This window comes from Mytilus trossulus, chromosome 2 (assembly GCF_036588685.1).
Source record: "Mytilus trossulus isolate FHL-02 chromosome 2, PNRI_Mtr1.1.1.hap1, whole genome shotgun sequence".
Lineage (NCBI taxonomy): Eukaryota > Metazoa > Mollusca > Bivalvia > Mytilida > Mytilidae > Mytilus > Mytilus trossulus.
The window spans coordinates 44,052,134-44,071,043 of record NC_086374.1 but is presented as its reverse complement, the minus strand read 5'-3'; the positions used below and the strand labels follow the sequence as shown (position 1 = coordinate 44,071,043).

Here is an 18,910-nt window from a genome sequence, read left to right as displayed (position 1 = left end):
TATTTAGTTGATCGATGTAAAAAAAAAAAGGGGGACCCCGATCACACTAGAACTTTTATGTACGAAATTGAGAAGCGCAGATGATGAATAGTAAACTTGACCTATCACAAAGAAAAAGAAAACCCTTTATGCCAGTGTTTGGTCGTATTTACGAACATTTGAATAATATAACTTCAATTTGATGACGATAAATCAAATAATGTGCCTTCTTATTCTTCCTTTTTATTCTTTTGCAACATCCTAAAACGGTTCGGTTTTTTTTTATGCAAATGGGACTTTGTACCAATAAAAAAAATAACCCTTGTGGCTAAATTTTGAGTAATACCAGATTTTATAAAAGAGGCAGCATTACAAATAAATGCAGTAAAGCTAATTAAAACTTTTATCATTTCCTTAAAAATAAACATTACAGAATTATATAAAACAACCTCAAACTCTGATTCATTTATACATTAGAGAAATAAAATCTCGTTACATGAATGAGAAAAAAATACCCTTTAGTTAAGTCATAGTTCTACGCAAATTTAGAAACTTATCATTTCCATAAATCAACCAAAGTAACACGACAAATACTTTCAAAGATTCTAAGCCTAAGATACAAAGCATGAAGACCAATACGTTATACTAGTAGATACATTGTTTGTTATTTGTCTTATTTTGCGAAGTGCACACTTTTTATGTCCTCGAATACCATTAAAAATGTTAAAGATAGTTTTGTAGTAATATAATATTCATTTGTGTGCGATTTAAGAATTATAACCAGTAAATGAAACAACTTGGGCGTTTGTTTTTAGTTTTTAAGAATAAAAATGCTTTTCTTGGCAATCAACCGAATGATAGAAACATCGATGTTTATAATCGGCTTTCGTTTCACAATTATGCAAATAAAAATATTTTGATATATAATAACATGGTATAAGTTAAATATAAGATGTAACTGTTATGAAAATATATATCATCGATATCAGTGATGTATATATATCATCGATATCTGTGATGTATATTGACAACATTATCGTGAATAACTAGTCTTAAAGATTTAATAAATAATAAACTTTACATCAAATACTTTTCTAATTTATAGCCACCTGTGTTTCACAAATCATCTCAAAATCTTTTAATATTTCGAATACGTGGTAAAAATGTGCGATTGATTCAATTCCACAGATTGTTTTTTTCCTCAAAGGTAGTAACGTTAGCGGATGCACATTTTGGACAAATGTCACTCTTGTGATGCTCAATACAAACATATTTTAAAATCCAAAACTCATTAAAAAGAAATGAAAAATTGATAAATTCAATAAAATACAAAAAGTATATAGAATCATATTCAAAACAGTGTGGTCCTGGCCATTGATTGACGACCTAAACTATCCCATTGACTGGGACAGATTAGGTGAACGTTTGTCGGAAAGAATCACTGCTCACTATGTACTTGTTAAGGACACTGAATCTGTGGGGTCACCAAAGGTTCTCAACACCTAAAAAAAAGCAATTCGAAAAACGAATCCGGAATAGTACGATATGTTGATTTATATCAATAATATAAATCAAAACATAAAGGTTATTCCTGAATAATTTTTATACGACCGCAAATTTTGAAAAAATTTTCGTCGTATATTGCTATCACGTTGGCGTCGTCGTCGTCGTCGTCGTCGTCGTTGTCGTCGTCGTTGTCGTCGTCGTCGTCCGAATACTTTTAGTTTTCGCACTCTAACTTTAGTAAAAGGGAATAGAAATCTATGAAATTTTAACACAAGGTTTATGACCACAAAATAAAGGTTGGTATTGATTTTGGGAGTTTTGGTCCCAACATTTTAGGAATTAGGGGCCAAAAAGGGCCCAAATAAGCATTTTCTTGGTTTTCGCACTATAACTTTAGTTTAAGTTAATAGAAATCTATGAAATTTTGACACAAGGTTAATGACGACAAAATAAAGGTTGGGATTGATTTTGGGAGTTTTGGTTTCAACATTTTAGGAATAAGGGGCCAAAAAAGGGCCCAAATAAGCATTATACTTGGTTTTCGCACAATAACTTTAGTTTAAGTGAATAGAAATCAATGAAATTTAAACACAATGTTAATGACCACAAAAGGAAGGTTGGTATTGATTTTGGTAGTTTAGGTCCCAACAGTTTAGGAATAAGGGGCCCAAAGGGTCCAAAATTAAACTTGGTTTGATTTCATCAAAATTGAATAATTGGGGTTCTTTGATATGCCGAATCTAACTGTGGTTGTAGATTCTAAACTTTTGGTGTCGTTTTCAAATTGGTCTACATTAAGGTCCAAAAGGTCCAAAATTAAACTTAGTTTGATTTTGACAAAAAATGAATCGGTTGGGTTCTTTGATATGCTGAATCTAAAAATGTACTTAGATTCTTGATTATTGGCCCAGTTTTCAAGTTGGTCCAAATCATGGTCCAAAATTAAACTTTGTTTGATTTCATCAAAAATTGAATAAATGGGGTTCTTTGATATGCCAAATCTAACTGTATATGTAGATTCTTCATTTTTGGTCTTGTTTTCAAATTGGTCTACATTAAAGTCCAAAGGGTCCAAAATTAAACTTAGTTTGATTTTAACAAAAATTGAAATCTTGGGGTTCTTTGATATTCTGAATCCAAACATGTACTTAGATTTTTGATTATGGGCCCAGTTTTCAAGTTGGTCCAAATCAGGATCTAAAATTATTATATTAAGTATTGTGCAATAGCAAGTCTTTTCAATTGCACAGTATTGCGCAATGGCAAGAAATATCTAATTACACAATATTGTGAAATAGCAATTCTTTTTTTAATTAGAGTTATCTTTCTTTGTCCAGAATAGTAAGCAAGAAATATCTAATTACAATTGTGCAATTGCAAGATTTTTTTTTAATTGGAGTTATCTTTCTTTGTCCAGAATCAACTTAAACCTTTGTTATATACAATATACAATGTTTATTCACTTTTTACTACCAACTGATAAATTAAAATAATCTTTACCATTCAATGATAACAAGCAGTTTTTTTACATCTTAATATTTTATGATGTATTTAAATGAGTAGTTATTGTTGCAAACTCCATTAGAAATTTTAATTGATATTAGTTTTGAAATAAGGGAAAGGGGGATGTGATTAAAAAAATTGGGTTCAATTTTCTCATTTGAAATTTCATAAATAAAAAGAAAATTTCTTCAAACCTTTTTTTTGAGAGGATTAATATTCAACAGCATAGTGAATAGCTGTAAGAGAAAACAAAAATTTTAAGTTCATGAGAACACATTCATTCTTTGTCAGAAACCTATGCTGTGTCAACTATTTAATCACAATCCAAATTTAGAGCTGAATCCAGCTTGAATGTTGTGTCCATACTTGCCCCAACCGTTCAGGGTTCAACCTCTGCGGTCGTATAAAGCTACGCCCTGCGGAGCATCTGGTTCGAATTATTTTATTATTAAAGGCGTTAAGAACCTTAAATTTTGGTGACCCCACAGTTTAAATTCTATAATAAGTAAGAAGTGAGCAATGGTCGTTACAGACAAACGTTCACCTAATCTGTCCCAGTCAATGGGATAATTTAGGTCGTCAATCAATGGCCAGGACCACACTGTTTTGAATATGATTCTATAGTCAAAGCCGGTAAGGAATCAGAGATTTGCTAAAAAAAATAAAAAAATATCAGTAAATTTCAATAATGTGATATCTTCATGTTGATACCGGTTTTAAAACACTGGCCAATTGGTTGATGTCACCCTTGTGGTCAAATAGTCCACCATGTCCCTCATTATACCGTAAAATGATGCTTATACACAAAAATGTTAAGATCTGCTCAAATAGCTCGATGTGTTTTAACTCATTTTAGACAGGCAAAAGAGATTTTGTTTTACATTACATATAATTAAACATTTTGATTGCATTTATTTTAGGACGGTTTTATAGAATTTGGAGAATTTTTACAAGCTTTATCCGTGACCTCTAGAGGAAGCGTACAAGAAAAGTTACAATGTAAGTGAGCACACATTTTCCCGAATTTATTTATTATCATTGGTCACAATTAACCGTTGCAGAATCTAAATGCATTGTTTGTATAAATATTAAAAACTAGTTCGATACAGATCATTAACAATGGAAATTAAACTAATGTTGTGACGTTATTTTACAAAACAGTTAAAACTACCTTTGGATCCTTTAGATCCTGAAAGGACGAATTGATGAAAGCAAACCAGAAAGTGTTACATCCTTGTAAGATTATCTTGTCTTACATGCATGAATATGACAGTTGTTATCCATCCATCCATTTGATGTGTTTCAGATTTTGATTTTGACATTTGATTAATGACTTTCCGTTTTGAACTTTCCGTGAAATTCGGTGTTTTTGTTGGTTTACTTTTAACGTCATCATTGTTGATAGTAATCAAATATTATATTTCGGTTTTACTGTCCTGTTGTGTTATGTTTATCTTTTGAAACAATTAAAGCAGCAAATAATCTTTCATCATTCAACACACTTGGAATATAGTCAATATATATCTTCTTCATGTGAATGCATTAACACCTTAAAACATAGAAATTAGATTTCAACAATATACACATTCTTCAACTAATAAGTTAACATTTATATTTCGTTAACAATAATGGTGCAATGGTTAACCAGTCGTAGTTATGCACATTAAAAAGATACATCCAACTTATAAATACCAGTCCTTCATTTAAGATGATTTTCATGTAAACTTTGTTTCATTTTACTCTCTTTATCTTTCAATTAATCCTAGCACAGTTATACAATGTTTGTTGTATAACGTCAGCATTATTTAATTTGACATATTTTATAGTTCTGTAATGGTGGTCTGAAATAGCTCTTCAACACTTTTCTTGAAATAGGAAAAACTTGATTAACAAAAAGTAGTGCTGAAATAGAAGAACTTTAATTACATTAAAAAGGCTAACTCAAATATTAGTTAGTTAACAATGTAAATTTAATACTGCAATGATACATAAATATGCGCACTTTCTGTTGGATTTAAACCAGAGTGAAACAAGTTTGAAACTATACGATAACTCGTAAACAATTCGCCGTCTCAGCATCTAAACCGAACGTGACCTTGATTGGTCGTACTCTGAAAGGAAAATGAAGTCACGTCGTTGATTTTATTTTAATGCTTTGTGACTTTTTCAACAAACAATAATAATTTGGTATACGCAGAATACATCAGATTCTAAAATTGAATATTATATTATATCAGAATCTGATTTTTCAACTTACCTTTTCACCTTATTCTAGTGGTTTATATGACATAAGTATAATGATTTGTCTTTTATTATTAGGTCAAAGTAATTGGAAGTTCAAAAGTTTTCTAAAAAGAATAAGGAACACGGACAAAGCCATATTTACAAATGGTTTGGCATGCCATATAAAAATATCTTTATTGCTCAGAATATCAGTTAAATTAAAACCTTGAAAGATACTGATCAATGTTAAGCAATTGCTGGTCTTCTATCTTTTGACGTTGAAGGTTTTGAATTGTGTCCCACCAAAAGGGGAATGTAAAACCAAACACCGAAAATTTATTATAAACTAGTTCAGAGTCAAAGGAAGCTGCTCGTAACTAAATATTTCAATTTACATAGTATTGAGAGTGGAAATGGGGAATATGTCAAAGATACAACCCGACCAAAAAGCAAATAACAACCGATGGCCAACAATGGGTCTTCAATGCAGCGAGAAATTTCAGCAACCAGAAGCGTGCTTCAGCTAGCCACACATAAAAAATTTATACTAGTTCAGTGAAAATGGACGTCATACTAAACTCCGAAAACATTGTTCTGAATTTTTATTTCAGGGGCTTTCAAATTATATGACCTTGATAGTGATGGTTATATAACACGAGTAGAACTGTTAGATATAGTAGATGCCATATATAAAATGGTGGTATGTATTTTACGCAAATAATGTAATTGAACTTTGTATAGATACTTCATTTATTCAAGAGTAGTTTCCCCTTTTTTTCCGTTCTCATACTTCCTATCTACCATCTCCTTGTCTTCTAGGCTTGTAACGTGTATTTTTTTTTACCTCTTTTATATATGTGTTTTCCCTCTTTCATCATTTCCCCTGACAATCTCTTTTGTTGTTATAAGTTTTAAGATAGTTTGACATTTTGACTGGGATTGTAAAATTTTAATTTTTTACCGCGACAGCGATTTCCATATCCTCTGGACAGTTTGGCAATATTCTAAACCTTTATCCTGATCATTTAGTGTATATCTGTAAGTATATATAACGCCGATCCAATACATAACGCTCTAGTTTCTGAAATAAATTGAGAGACTGTTAGATACGCAAAACATACATTCGTATCCATGTAGTGTCACCATAAACATTACATTAAACGAGGGTCAGGAAAAAAATATGAGTTCATAAATAATTTTGATACATCTATGACTATTAAGTCGTTCCTACTCTTTTATCATGTGCTTGACCACAATCGAATGTATGGTTGATTGTGTTTAATGCCACTGTCAGCACTCTGCATCGGATGGCGATCTGTTCTTATTATTGAAGGAAGCCGCTGAGAACCACAGGCTTTCCGCATGAAAACTAACTATCCTAGTAAATTGAAATTGCCACCAGCTGGGTTAGCACTCACTTTAGAGTTGACAGTCTAATGATCACTGAAGATAAACTACTTTGTCGACTCGGCAACCGTGGCCCCTCTTGAAGAGATTTATCAATTTATTTGCACTTTACAGGCAAATGATAAACGACACGTTAACATACAAATTTTTCCTTTGGCAATACAAGCTATAGATATTATAGATATAATTGATGCTACCTGTATTACTTAAGTTAATAATGAAAGATGCCATCAATTGTCTTTAGAACTGGCTTCATATGATATGACAAAACTCGTCATATGATAAATAAGATGAAATGATATTAAGAACATAATCATACTAGCCAACTAAAGAAACGAAACACACTACTGGTTTTGACATATTTTCTTGAAACTATATATTCAAGTATCTTAGGTTATTATTTCCTTTCCTTGGCAAACCCTTTGAATCATCTACGAAATTCGAATTATTTTTCTCAAAAGTTTAAGATATCACAAACTAAACTTTTCAATTTTAGCTTTGATCAGACTTATTCTTTTTTTTTTATATAATATTTAAGATGAATTAATAGACATGTTTGTTTTGAGTTTTTCGAAAATAGGATTGAAAGATAGGAATAGGGTTGAATGTATTAATAAGTTTGGTGCCAATCGTTGTTGGTTGATTGATAAAAGGAGCTGCAGATTGTTTTTACCTCAAATACGGCAAAATATTGCTAAAAATTGAAAAAGACAAACTGACAAACCATAGTACACATTACACAACATAGAAAACTTAAAAAATAATCAACACGAAACCCACCAAAAACTAGGGATAATTCCATGTGCTCCGGAAGGGTAAGCAGATCTTCCTCAACAGGTGGCACTCGTCGTGTTGCTTTATTATACAAATCCGGTAAATAGTATAATTCGATAGATCACATTCAGGAAAAGGAATGGGATTGTAGTTACGTCAATGATATTGATGCATAAACAAAGAAGAAATTGATTACTAAATTGGTACTATGATTCGTTTTTTCCTGAAAAATCACATATTCGGTACAATTAGTAAAAAGTAATAATCGATCAATGAAAGCAGGTTCAAAACGGTTTCTAATCTTTCTTTGAAGTAAAGGGTCGCTGTTGAAATCTTTAGTAGAGGTCGATTATACAAATTACGTACCAACTTTCCAGAATTCCACCCGACCACTTAGTAAGCCCGGCATCACAATGCTTTATGCTATTATTCCGATAAATGTATATGAATAAAAGTCGAAAATCAATAACACCAGATTTTATCCCAAATCGCATATATTGTGATGAGTCTAGATCTTTGGAACTGAGACTTCAAATTTTTTTTTGGGAATGTTGTGTTGAATGATGCGGATCGTATCCGTAGCTAATCCAGCATCAAATCCGTGAATGTGTGACAGAGGCATATCATAATAGGTTCAGGGTATGATTTAGTCAGTTTTTTTGGACTTCCCCTTTTAACTTTTAAGTTTACATTGAAGTTCAATACATATGTTAATGACACCTACTGGTACTTTGGTATATTTTTGCTGGACAGCTGCTAAACTTTGAAGGCTGGGCAGTAATTAGTGAATTGTCAGCCAGCTTTTTGCATTTATTCATATAATGATTGATGTATTGCTGAAACAATTATTAATTGGCAATTATACAACATGAGTTGTTTATTCAAGTTCGATATATAGCAGACAAATTACAATTTTGCATCGTCTTCATATACAAAAAGTTGAAATTAATTTAAAAGAGAAAAATGCATATATCTTACTAATATTTGTCTGAATTTTGTTTATCAACAGGGTAACATGGTTAAGTTACCAGAGGAAGAAAACACTCCTGAGAAAAGAGTGAATAAAATATTTGACATCATGGATAAGGTAAGATTATCATCATTACTTGAGATAAGAACAAAATTGCATTTTGCTTTATTTACTGTAGTAAAAACAGAAACAAAATATAAAATGCGAACATTATGAGTGTGAAAAAGAGCTATCTCATTATTACTTTATATTCCGCATGTATTTTTCTCATTTGCTAGACAGGGTAAAGGTACACGCAACGAAAATGTATAAAAATAACTTGAATAAAATATTGAAACACTTTTTGTAATGTTAAATTAAGAGAATTCAAATTATACACACATTCACCTTGAAACAAACAATACTGCAACTAAAGGCGCGGCTGATACAAAATACAATATGAACTTAAAAGAAGCCGAAATTAAAAAAAGAGTAATCATCATTGTAGAGCATATCCATATGTAAACTCCCTCCTAATCCACATGTCGAATCCGTCTGATTGCCTGTTTATCATAGCAAATGAACCCATCATAAATACCAGGATTAAATTTAATATTTACGCCAGACTGGCTTTTCGTCTACAAAACACTCATTAGTGACGCTCGAATCAAAAAAATGGCTAAAAGGCCAAAGAGTTAGAAGTTGAAAAGCATTGAGGAACAAAAAGCAAGTGGTTGATAAACTCATCAAATTGATAGCTACTAATTAACCAAGTTTAGTAACGACTAAACTAATCATAAATACCAGGTTTTCAAAGCGTGTTCATAAAAGGACATTAGTGATGCTTGAATAAAATAAATAATAAGACCTAATAAAGTTTGAAATTGAAGAGCATTGAGGGTCCAAAATAGGGAAAGGTTTTGCCAAATACAGCTTTGTTTAACTATTCCTGCTGTAGCGATACTAAGTATGTCGAAAAAATCAAAGAACTGGTATAATTTAGAAACCATGGTGGTTACATTCACCTCATTCTGATCGAAATAGTCTAAATTTTGATACTTAAATCTGCCATTATGAGATCAATTTCAAACTTGAATGGAATTGTTCCAGTGATACCATTTGAATTCATTTATAAAGGTACACTTCTCGATGGATTGATTGTGTGTTATAGTTTAAGTTGAAAATATGCATGTATATAACACCTAGGGGTATGATGTTTTTCGGTCAGTGTGTCCGTTCGTTTGATTGTCCCTCCGTTTGTACATATATCCCGCTCTTAGTAAGGTAGTTTTTTTTATAAAGTTGAAGTACAATTAACTTCAAACTTAGTTTCCTATTATATGATCTTTCTAATTTAATGACAAACTAGATTTTTTTACACCCAATTTCATTGTCCACTGACCAAGAAAATGATAGTGCGAGTGGGGCATCCATGAATGTTAAACCCTTTTTTTGTTACAAAACACATTTTTATTTAATTTACATTTTCTTTACTTTTCAGAATAAAGACGATAAACTATCATTTGAGGAATTCATAGAAGGATCTAAAAAAGACCCAACAATAATTCAAGCACTGACTCTTTACGACACACAAAATAACTCAAGCTAGGGGTAAACAAAACCCTTAATATCACAATCTCTCAATGAGAACCATATGTATGTCTTCCAAAACCATGATGATAGATTCATTGTAACACACTTGGGATAATGTGACTAATGTCAAACCCGATATCTGAGTTACCATGGAAACAGAACCCCTTTTAAAGAGGAAGACCAAAGAAACGCTTTCTGTACACAGACAGCGTTACTTAACTCGACTGTTTTCCGAAAAAAAATTTTAACTACGGTTTTTTAATTTTTATATTTTGTCGATATTTGTCAGTATCACGAATTACCTGTATATCATATACCATGTACCATGACAGATTATTCGGCAGAAGTAGAAAAAAATACTAAATATATACGATTTAACAAACTGATACTAGTTTACAAATATACCTGCTAAACTAATGTGTAGTAGTGTAGTAGTATAGTCATCAAGGCCAATCATCTAGATACAAATAGTAGGATGTTCTAGCTTTGTACAAAAAATAAGGATAACATTTTTCCGATTTATAAATATCTTTGTTATTGAATATAATTCTGCATAAATTCTAAAATACAATATATTCGAAAGAACATGCATACAATTCGAAAGGTGAAGGTCAATTAAAAATAATAACAGAATGTTTACGAAAAGGCTTAGTACGTAGTTATACATTTGTAAGTGTTAATTCAATAGAATGACTTCAACATAAACTATACTGCTGTGATATAGCTCAAATGTAAATCTAACATTATATATGCTTGAATGTATTTAAAGTTTATTTATTGTTTAAAAAACAAATGTGACTGAACTGTAACAATTTGTTTTCAACTTGTTTGTATACTGTAACAGATAATGTTGATCAACCTTTAGGTTGGTGGCTTTTCTTCATTTTGAAAATAAAATGTTTATGAGATGGATCGCATCTTTACTTGGAGGTTTTCAGTTGCCAACCTGGATATGATTAATACATAATAATTTTCCTGCTAGATATTTCAAAAATTCAAACATAAAAACTAAAGTATCATTTTTAAATCTTATAAACAGAAATTACTCCATAACTTTAATCAAGTAATAGCTTAAGTGATAAGGGGAATAAATAACAAATGTTTTTAATATTATACTCCGCTTTGTAGTTGTCATTGTTCCCCTCATTTGTTCGATTGTTCGTCAGTTCATTCACTGTATCCGCATTGCCACCAAAGAAAAAAAATGATCAATGGAATTATTGAAGAATCATTAGTATTTTTTATCCTAGGTGCATCTCCTGTTTATTTTTTCTTCATTTGAGATTTTGATCTTTAACAGCAAAATATGAACTCTGTCAATATATCAGAAGGGGAAAACATTGTGTTCGGGACCTCGTATAACAATGAACTTATCTGAGGAAAACTTTTTTAATCTTATTGTCCATTTCTTTTTTCTATCTGACTAAATTGTGATTTTACACAGCAAAACAGAACAGAACAAATTAGAATGTGCTATGAATTTTGAGCGCTGGTGCTAGTTTTGTCTAGTGCTTTTCATTGTAATGTAAATGAATATATATCAAAGAAAATAATAAGATAAAACTTATCATCTAAATGATTTGTTTTGGATGTAACTAAACAAGAATTTTCATTCAATGAAATAAAACAAGAAATCCTGGATTGTATTTCAAACATTTATTACACTAAAGGATACTTATTGCAACATATTCGATTTTATGTTGATATTCTTCTGGTGAAAGGGAGATAACCGGAATTCAACGCATGGTTAAATCTTACAACTTTGATACATATGTGAAGTTTAGCCAAACACCTACAAGAAACATAGAACTTGCTAAAAAGAATAAAGCTGACTTCAGTATCTGACTTATAAATTACATAGAATTTTATATAGTGCATTTGTTAAAATTTGTTATTTATTAATGGGTTTTCTTTCTGGTACATGTAAACGGAAAATAATCTTATCTGAACTATGCTACTACGCCTGTTAGAATGTATTTTATATATTATCCTTACATTGTAGGCTAACATAATACTTAGGTATTCATTATGTATAAGTAATGTTGGACGTACAATGTGTAGTAACAGTATAAATATATACCATAGATGACGTAATTGAACATTTGTCAATCATTTTATTACAATGCTCATTTTCTCGATGTTATGTATGTGTTTATTTATCTTACACCTGTTTGTTTCCCAGTATATAGAACATAATTATGCAAGATGTATTTTATTTTATAAAATTGTTGACATTTTTCACATGTTTTTAATATATTACTTTTGTTGTTCATGGCGTGTTTCCTCACTCAAATACAATTTTTGAAATCCGTCTTTTTATTGTTATTTTTGTTTAATATATAGCAAAATTCAATTAGCTACTTAGTGTATATCTTTAATTTTGAGATAGATAAAGCTGTCAACTCAAGACATGTACAAAAATGTATACATACAGCTATTCACAAATTTACATTACTATTTTACCAGAAAAAAAAGAAATCGTCTTTTGCTTCCAGTCTCCAAGTACAGTCAGTTTTACCAGCTTCTACGACAAAAAGTACCAAGTCAGGAATATGAATTGTTATCCATTTGGACTTTCCGTTTTGAATTTTCCTTGGAGCTCGATATTTTTGTTATTTTTCCTTTTCGTATAAAACTAAAATGATACATTTTTCAGAGAGTGCATACACCACATTGATTATTGTTAACCTAAAAAATATTAAACGATGAGACAACGAAGTTTCTTGTCTAGATATTTCTTGAAAATATTAATGATGGAAATTTGAAAACAAAATTTCGTGAAAATACCAAGTTTTTATTTTTTATTTGTCAGTGTTCTATCCTTGAGTAAGTTTATATAAACCATATGGGATTTTTAAAAAATAACAAAAATATAAACGTTGCTTTAACGTTTCACTTGTGGTCGAATTTCCATAAAAATCGCCAAATTTGGATTAAGACCTGGGATAAATTCGTTATCTACGTTCACTACCCTTCGTCTAAGGGTGTACTATGATACTTCAGGGTGTAAAAATATCCAGATCTACGGATATGAACATTGACAAAATGTTCCCATAAAAAAAATGTATCAGAGATATTTCAAACATAATGTTATGTTTATTAACATTTGATTTCTAACTAGCGTATATGCAAGTTAATTTTTTGAGAACACAACAAATCGATTGAATACTGTTTCTATAGCCATTCTTTTAACTGCTACTATAAGAGGTAAAAATAGATTAAATTGAAAGAGGAAGTAAAAATTATTGGAAATTTACAAGGCAGAGCCAAAACGAAAGTCAACATAGATATTGATTTGGTAAGTTTGTGAAGGTTCAAGACATATATATATGAAAAAATCTCCGATATACCAAACTCATAAGATTAAAATTAAAGACAAACATACAACACCATGTCAAACGACGAAATAGAAGAAAAAAAGACAAACAAGATTAATATTATACTATAAGCATACATACAAAAGTCAAGACCGAGCAATATGAACCCCACAAAAAAAACGAGCTGATATCAGGTTCTCTGAAAGGGTTACCAGATTCTGCTCCAAATGTGACGTGTATTGACTGTCCCTCTGGTATCTGTCGCCAATCTTTTATAAAAAAAAAATATACATTGATACGTTAAATCATAATAAACTCAACAAAGATACCAGGATTAAATTTGATTTAAAAAAAGTTTTAAGTTTATTGAATAATGAATATTTATACTTTAATGGGGTTGAAGGCATACATACATCAACAAAATAAGAAAACAATAAAAGAAAAAAACATTATATACACCAAGCGACCATGAATGAAATGATGGCAGATTGGTTATTAACTCATATATGACCCTAAATTCAACATGTTCAATTTGCAAAAAATATTCAATTATGCAAGTTATTGTTCCATTTGTTTACTTATTCAAGAAAATAATAGTATACAGCTCTGTTAAAATGGAACAACTTCAAATGTTCTTTAATTGTATGTTCGTTGAGAATCACGAATTTTATGCACAGTATTTGTTGTGTTTTTCGAGATTTTCACACACATACAAACGTGTGGAATAAATCGCACAACTTGACATAACCTGGAATGAATTGAAACGTTAGACGAATCTTTACCTCACTTCATACAAAATCGCGCCAAAAGGACACTATATAATGTGTTAAAATATAAATGCTAAGTATATATATTTTTTTCGAAATACTAAGGATTTTCTTATCCCAGGCATAGATTACCATAGCTGTATCTGGCACAACTTTTTTGGAATTTTGGGTCCTCAATGCCCTTTAATTTTGTACTTGTTTGGCTTTATAACTATTTTGATCGAGCGCCTCTGGTGAGTGTTATGTAGACAAAAAAGCGCCGAGAAATATGGTTATATGCCGTTTGGCTTTTCTCCATTCTCTGATGAATTTTGAAATATATATATGTTGTGTACAAGTTGTAATTGTTTACACATTATAATTTCTATAGATTTTTTGTACAAGTTATCAGTGTCTTATTAACTGCTTGACACAAATGTATGACGCAAGCACATAGTCTTTTTATTTGCATATTTCTTTCATGTGTATACAGCTACACGATACAGTATCATACTAAGCATTGCTACTAAAAATATTATTAGATTACAAAAAGGCTTTTTATGGAAATGAATATAGTATAAGTAGAAGAATGGAATAAGAATGTAAACGATTTAGGTATCCTCATTTCAGTTTGGAGACAAGGGAAACAGCAATAAATTAAAGGTGGAAGTATATAAAATTGAATTTAAAACATTAAACTGTTACATTTTAGAAGATAAACCTGTATCACCTGGTGCGAGAAGGTATGTGCTAAAACAACTTATAGCTTATCTTGTACACAAACCCTGTACAAATTAATATGTTCAAACTTACATCTTGTACACAACATATATAAGTATAAAGCTGACAATTATTGCTTCAAAACATTATTTAATTTAAGTAATATCTAATATATTTCTTTTTAAAGTGTTTGGATTATTCATATTCAGAACTAACATGAGAATATGATGGGAAACAGTAAATCAACAAATAACACAGAAAACAGCACTGCCTCTGACCATGACAAGGAATCTACGGAGGGAATCGAACAGACTCAGTGCATTAACAATGATGTCATAATTTGTCATTCTATCATCGAAAATGAAGCACAAACAATGGCTGATGCTGCAAAATTATCGGTCGTGTATAATGACAATTTGAATAAATTAAATGATGATTTAGAATCAGCAGGTCAGTGTGAAAAACGAGCATCACATGGAAAAGAAGGCGAGATTTTTAAAACTTGCAGTTTACAAGAGGAACAACAACAAAAATATGATCAAACACAAGTATTGAAAGAAAAACATGAAACATCAGTTGCAGAAGTACATATTAAAGACCAACCAACTGACCAGAGAACTATTTCAAACATTGTCTTGCAAGAAAAGACAAAAACAAATAATTCTGGAGAACAAAAACATGAACAAGAGTTAGAACAGATAAAACAAACGACCCACCATGAAAACCTGCAAGTAACTGATAACGAACACCCAATAAGTTACATAAATAAACAATTGTCCATGGACGTTTATCGACAATGCCCGATATGCTTTGAGAGCGCGTACAAATGTCCAAAGCTACTCCCTTGTGGTCATACATTTTGTCTTCCGTGTTTGAAGGATCACGTCAGAAACAGAATTTCAGATGAGTCTGTCATTTGTCCAATGTGTCGCTCGAATATACACATTCCTGGCGAGGGAGTAAAAGGGTTTCAGGATAATTATTTCGTTAGTGCAAAGAATGTTTTAACTTGTGATGTGTGTCGTGAAAACATGAGTGAATGGCTCTGTAGTGAGTGTGATAAACGTATGTGTTTAATTTGTCGATGGGGTCACATGTGCAAAAAGTCTGCTTCAAAAGGGCCAAGAGATTTGTTTTCGTTGAGCATCGTCAGTGATAGTAGTGATACAGATTCTGATTCGTCTTCGCATTCTGTAAGGTCAAATGCGTCTTTACCTTATGCATTCACACAACCAATTGCACCATGGACAAAAATATTGGTTTCTGAACAAGCCAGTTTTAAATTAGAGGAAGGCACATGTTGCAATGGTGTTATACCCGTTTCACCAACCGAAGCTTGGCTATTTATAACAAATGAAGAATTGGAAACCTGTTCTTTTGGGTTGTATAATATCAACGGAAACGTGTTAAGAAATGTTGACATACAACCATCAGCGTATGGATTTGCTGTTGAGCAAACAAACACAATCCTGGTTTCATTTGCTCATGAAACTGTAGTTCGTCGTTTCGCAGGAAGTGAACCAAATATCATAATTTCCCCAAGCATATTTCACCCTGTAGGTATCGCAATTTTCCCAGATGATTCAGTTGTTATAACAGGTTTTGAAAAGGATAACGTCGCCGATGTTCTACTTGGTTGTGTTAAATGTTTTTTGCCAGCTGGGGAGGAAATGTGGAACTTTGATACGGGATATGATATCGTACCGATGCGAGTTTGCGTACTGGGGAACGATCTTATCTGCCTGTCATATTCTAACAATCATTTTGTTGATGTTCGCTTGAAAGATGGTAACGTAGTTGGCAAATATAATGGCAAAGATTCTGATGACGACGAATCGTTCACACCTGTTGATTTGTGTATTGGATCTTACGGTAATAGACCAGTTGTCTTGGTAACCGATAGTTACTCAGAAATTATACACATGATTTCATACGCAGCAGAGTTCGTTGGAGTTGTTCTTATATCCCCAGTTTCAGGATCGTCAGGTTTAGGAGAACCAGGGGCTATAGGTTGTGATTCAGATGGGAAACTTTGGGTTTGTCAAAGAGATAGTAATGTAATTTCTATATTTAATATTTGTAAATATTCAAATGTAATGCAGTAATAAAAATAATGGAGGTTAAACATTATCGTTACCTTCATTATGCTCAGTTTCACAAAATTAAAAAAAATATATATTAAAATATGTCTTGTTTTTTCCCGTTAAAAGAGGGACGAAATATACAAGAGGGTCAGTCAAACTTAAAAAAAATAGAAAATAAAACGTACTGACAATGCCATGGCTAAAAATGTAAAAGACATACAGACAAACAATAGTACACATGACACAACATATAAAACTAAAGAATAAACAACACGAACCCCACCAAAACCTAATGGTGATCAAAAGTGCTCCGGAAGGATAAGCAGATCCTGTTCCACATGTGGCACCCGTCGTGTTCTTATGTGATAACAAAAGCGGTAAATGGTCTAATTCGGTAGGTCACATTCATGAAAGGGAAGGAGATTGTAGTTGACGTGAGGAACATATCCGATATCATCTGTAAAACGGATATTCCAATTCGTGATATTGTACATGAATACAAATGTGACAAACTATTGAAAAATAATGTGACCATGCAAAAGATTTTAAAAGTAAGGACAAATAGCCGTATAAAAGTAATTTAATTAGTATTTTGGAAAAATTAAACATAAGTTAACAATTTTGTAACTTTTTTTTCGAATTATGTATATTATTGCATGTTAATAAATTTAAAAAAAAAAATACTGTTCATATTGATCTTGAAAATGCAAAATGTATATTTATATTACCATATCTTTAGAATAACAAAGTGTTTAATTGAGCAAAAAAAAAACCGCATTGTACCATGTTTTCAAGTCACACATGTGACCTTCTGTGCATATTGGAATATTATAGATTAGAAAATAACCGAAACAAGGCAGCGTATTTTAAGCGAATATAACTCAGTTCACTTCAACACCACCCCTTCCCCAATCCCAATTTAAAATAATCTGATACAAAGACCTTGTAGTCCACTTAAAAATACATCGGGGAAGCATACGGCTATGTGGATGCCTTTGTATGTTAAAACATTGAGACAAAATTCATATTCATACATGTTTAAAGTGAAAATGTTACAAACTATTTACATATTTGTCTATACAATATAACTATTCCTGCTGGTCCGGGACCACAAATATAGTCCCTAGTGTTGACAGTGGGTTACTTGCCATTCATTTTTATACACCTTCCAAATTTATTTCTCCATGTTTTTGATATTTGATTTTGCCATGTGAGTATGGACTTTCCGAATTGATTTTCCTCTAAGTTCAGTATTTTTGTGATTTTACTTTTTAATGCCTCAAATTACAAGTGTGGGGGGGGGGGGGGGGGAGTTGAAATTACACTGTAAAAAAATTTGGGTCCAGAACTTTAAAGGAAAGTAGTGATTTGGTCCAGCTCAAAAAGGTTTAAAATTAGCAGGTGGGCTTTTTTTTTTCATTTATGTTCTAAAAGAAATGCACTACGAAATAATTGTGGTCTCGGACCTACAACACATAATAAAATCATACCATAATGGTATGTCACATTTCTTATACTTCTAAAGCACACACCCTTTCCTGTGTATTCCCCCTTAAAAAAAACTTATAATAAATTGTTCAAATAAGGCCTTCGAAAATAGTGGAATAAATTACTTTTGGAGTGTCAAGAACTCGTTGGAAGTACTTGATAAATTGCATGCTTATATTGGTGATTTTGAATCTGTTCAAAGTTTTGATTGTTCTACCCTGTATACCACATTGCCTCACATTCTCATTAAGAAAAAATTCACACACCTAATTAAATGGGCATTCAAAAAATCAGAATGTGAATATATATGTTCAAACTCTTTTAGGTCATTTTTTAGTAGCAATAAACAAAAAAACTATGTTAATTGGACTTGCTTTGATACTATATATGCCCTTGAATTTTTACTAGATAACATTTTTGTTCGCTTTGGGGATTCCGTATATCGTCAGATTATCGGAATTCCAATGGGGACTAACTGTGCACCACTTATTGCGGACCTCTTTTTGTATTGTTACGAGTTACAATTTATGACAAAAATAAGCAAAGACCCATCAAAACAACATCTGATAAACAAATTTAATAATACTTTTAGATATTTGGATGATATTTTGGCTCTCAATA

The 18,910-nt window shown here is 31.4% G+C and overlaps 3 protein-coding genes across 3 annotated transcripts in view; 2 read left to right on the top strand and 1 right to left on the bottom strand.

Moving 5' to 3' along the window:
• Positions 1-12,246, top strand: part of LOC134707320 (neuronal calcium sensor 1-like) — a 36,245-nt gene extending 23,999 nt beyond the window's left edge. Inside the window, exons 5-8 of the mRNA XM_063566969.1 lie at positions 3,909-3,987; positions 5,823-5,911; positions 8,402-8,479; positions 9,843-12,246. Of these exons, the coding sequence (XP_063423039.1) occupies positions 3,909-3,987; positions 5,823-5,911; positions 8,402-8,479; positions 9,843-9,950 (354 nt within the window). The 3' untranslated portion in view covers positions 9,951-12,246. The remainder of the gene's footprint in view (positions 1-3,908; positions 3,988-5,822; positions 5,912-8,401; positions 8,480-9,842) is intronic.
• LOC134705788 (uncharacterized) overlaps positions 1-18,910 on the bottom strand; it is a 474,551-nt gene that overhangs the window by 346,916 nt on the left and 108,725 nt on the right. The gene's annotated exons all lie outside the window — the stretch shown is intronic.
• LOC134705158 (uncharacterized) lies at positions 13,196-16,843 on the top strand. Its single transcript, XM_063563911.1, has 2 exons — positions 13,196-13,232; positions 14,905-16,843. The coding sequence occupies exon 2, from the start codon at positions 14,942-14,944 to the stop codon at positions 16,820-16,822; it is 1,881 nt and encodes a 626-aa protein (XP_063419981.1). The 5' UTR covers positions 13,196-13,232; positions 14,905-14,941; the 3' UTR covers positions 16,823-16,843.

Bases quoted from the DNA above. Each gene is read 5' to 3' on its own strand.
- LOC134705158 (XM_063563911.1), top strand. From the start codon at position 14,942: ATGATGGGAAACAGTAAATCAACAAATAACACAGAAAACAGCACTGCC.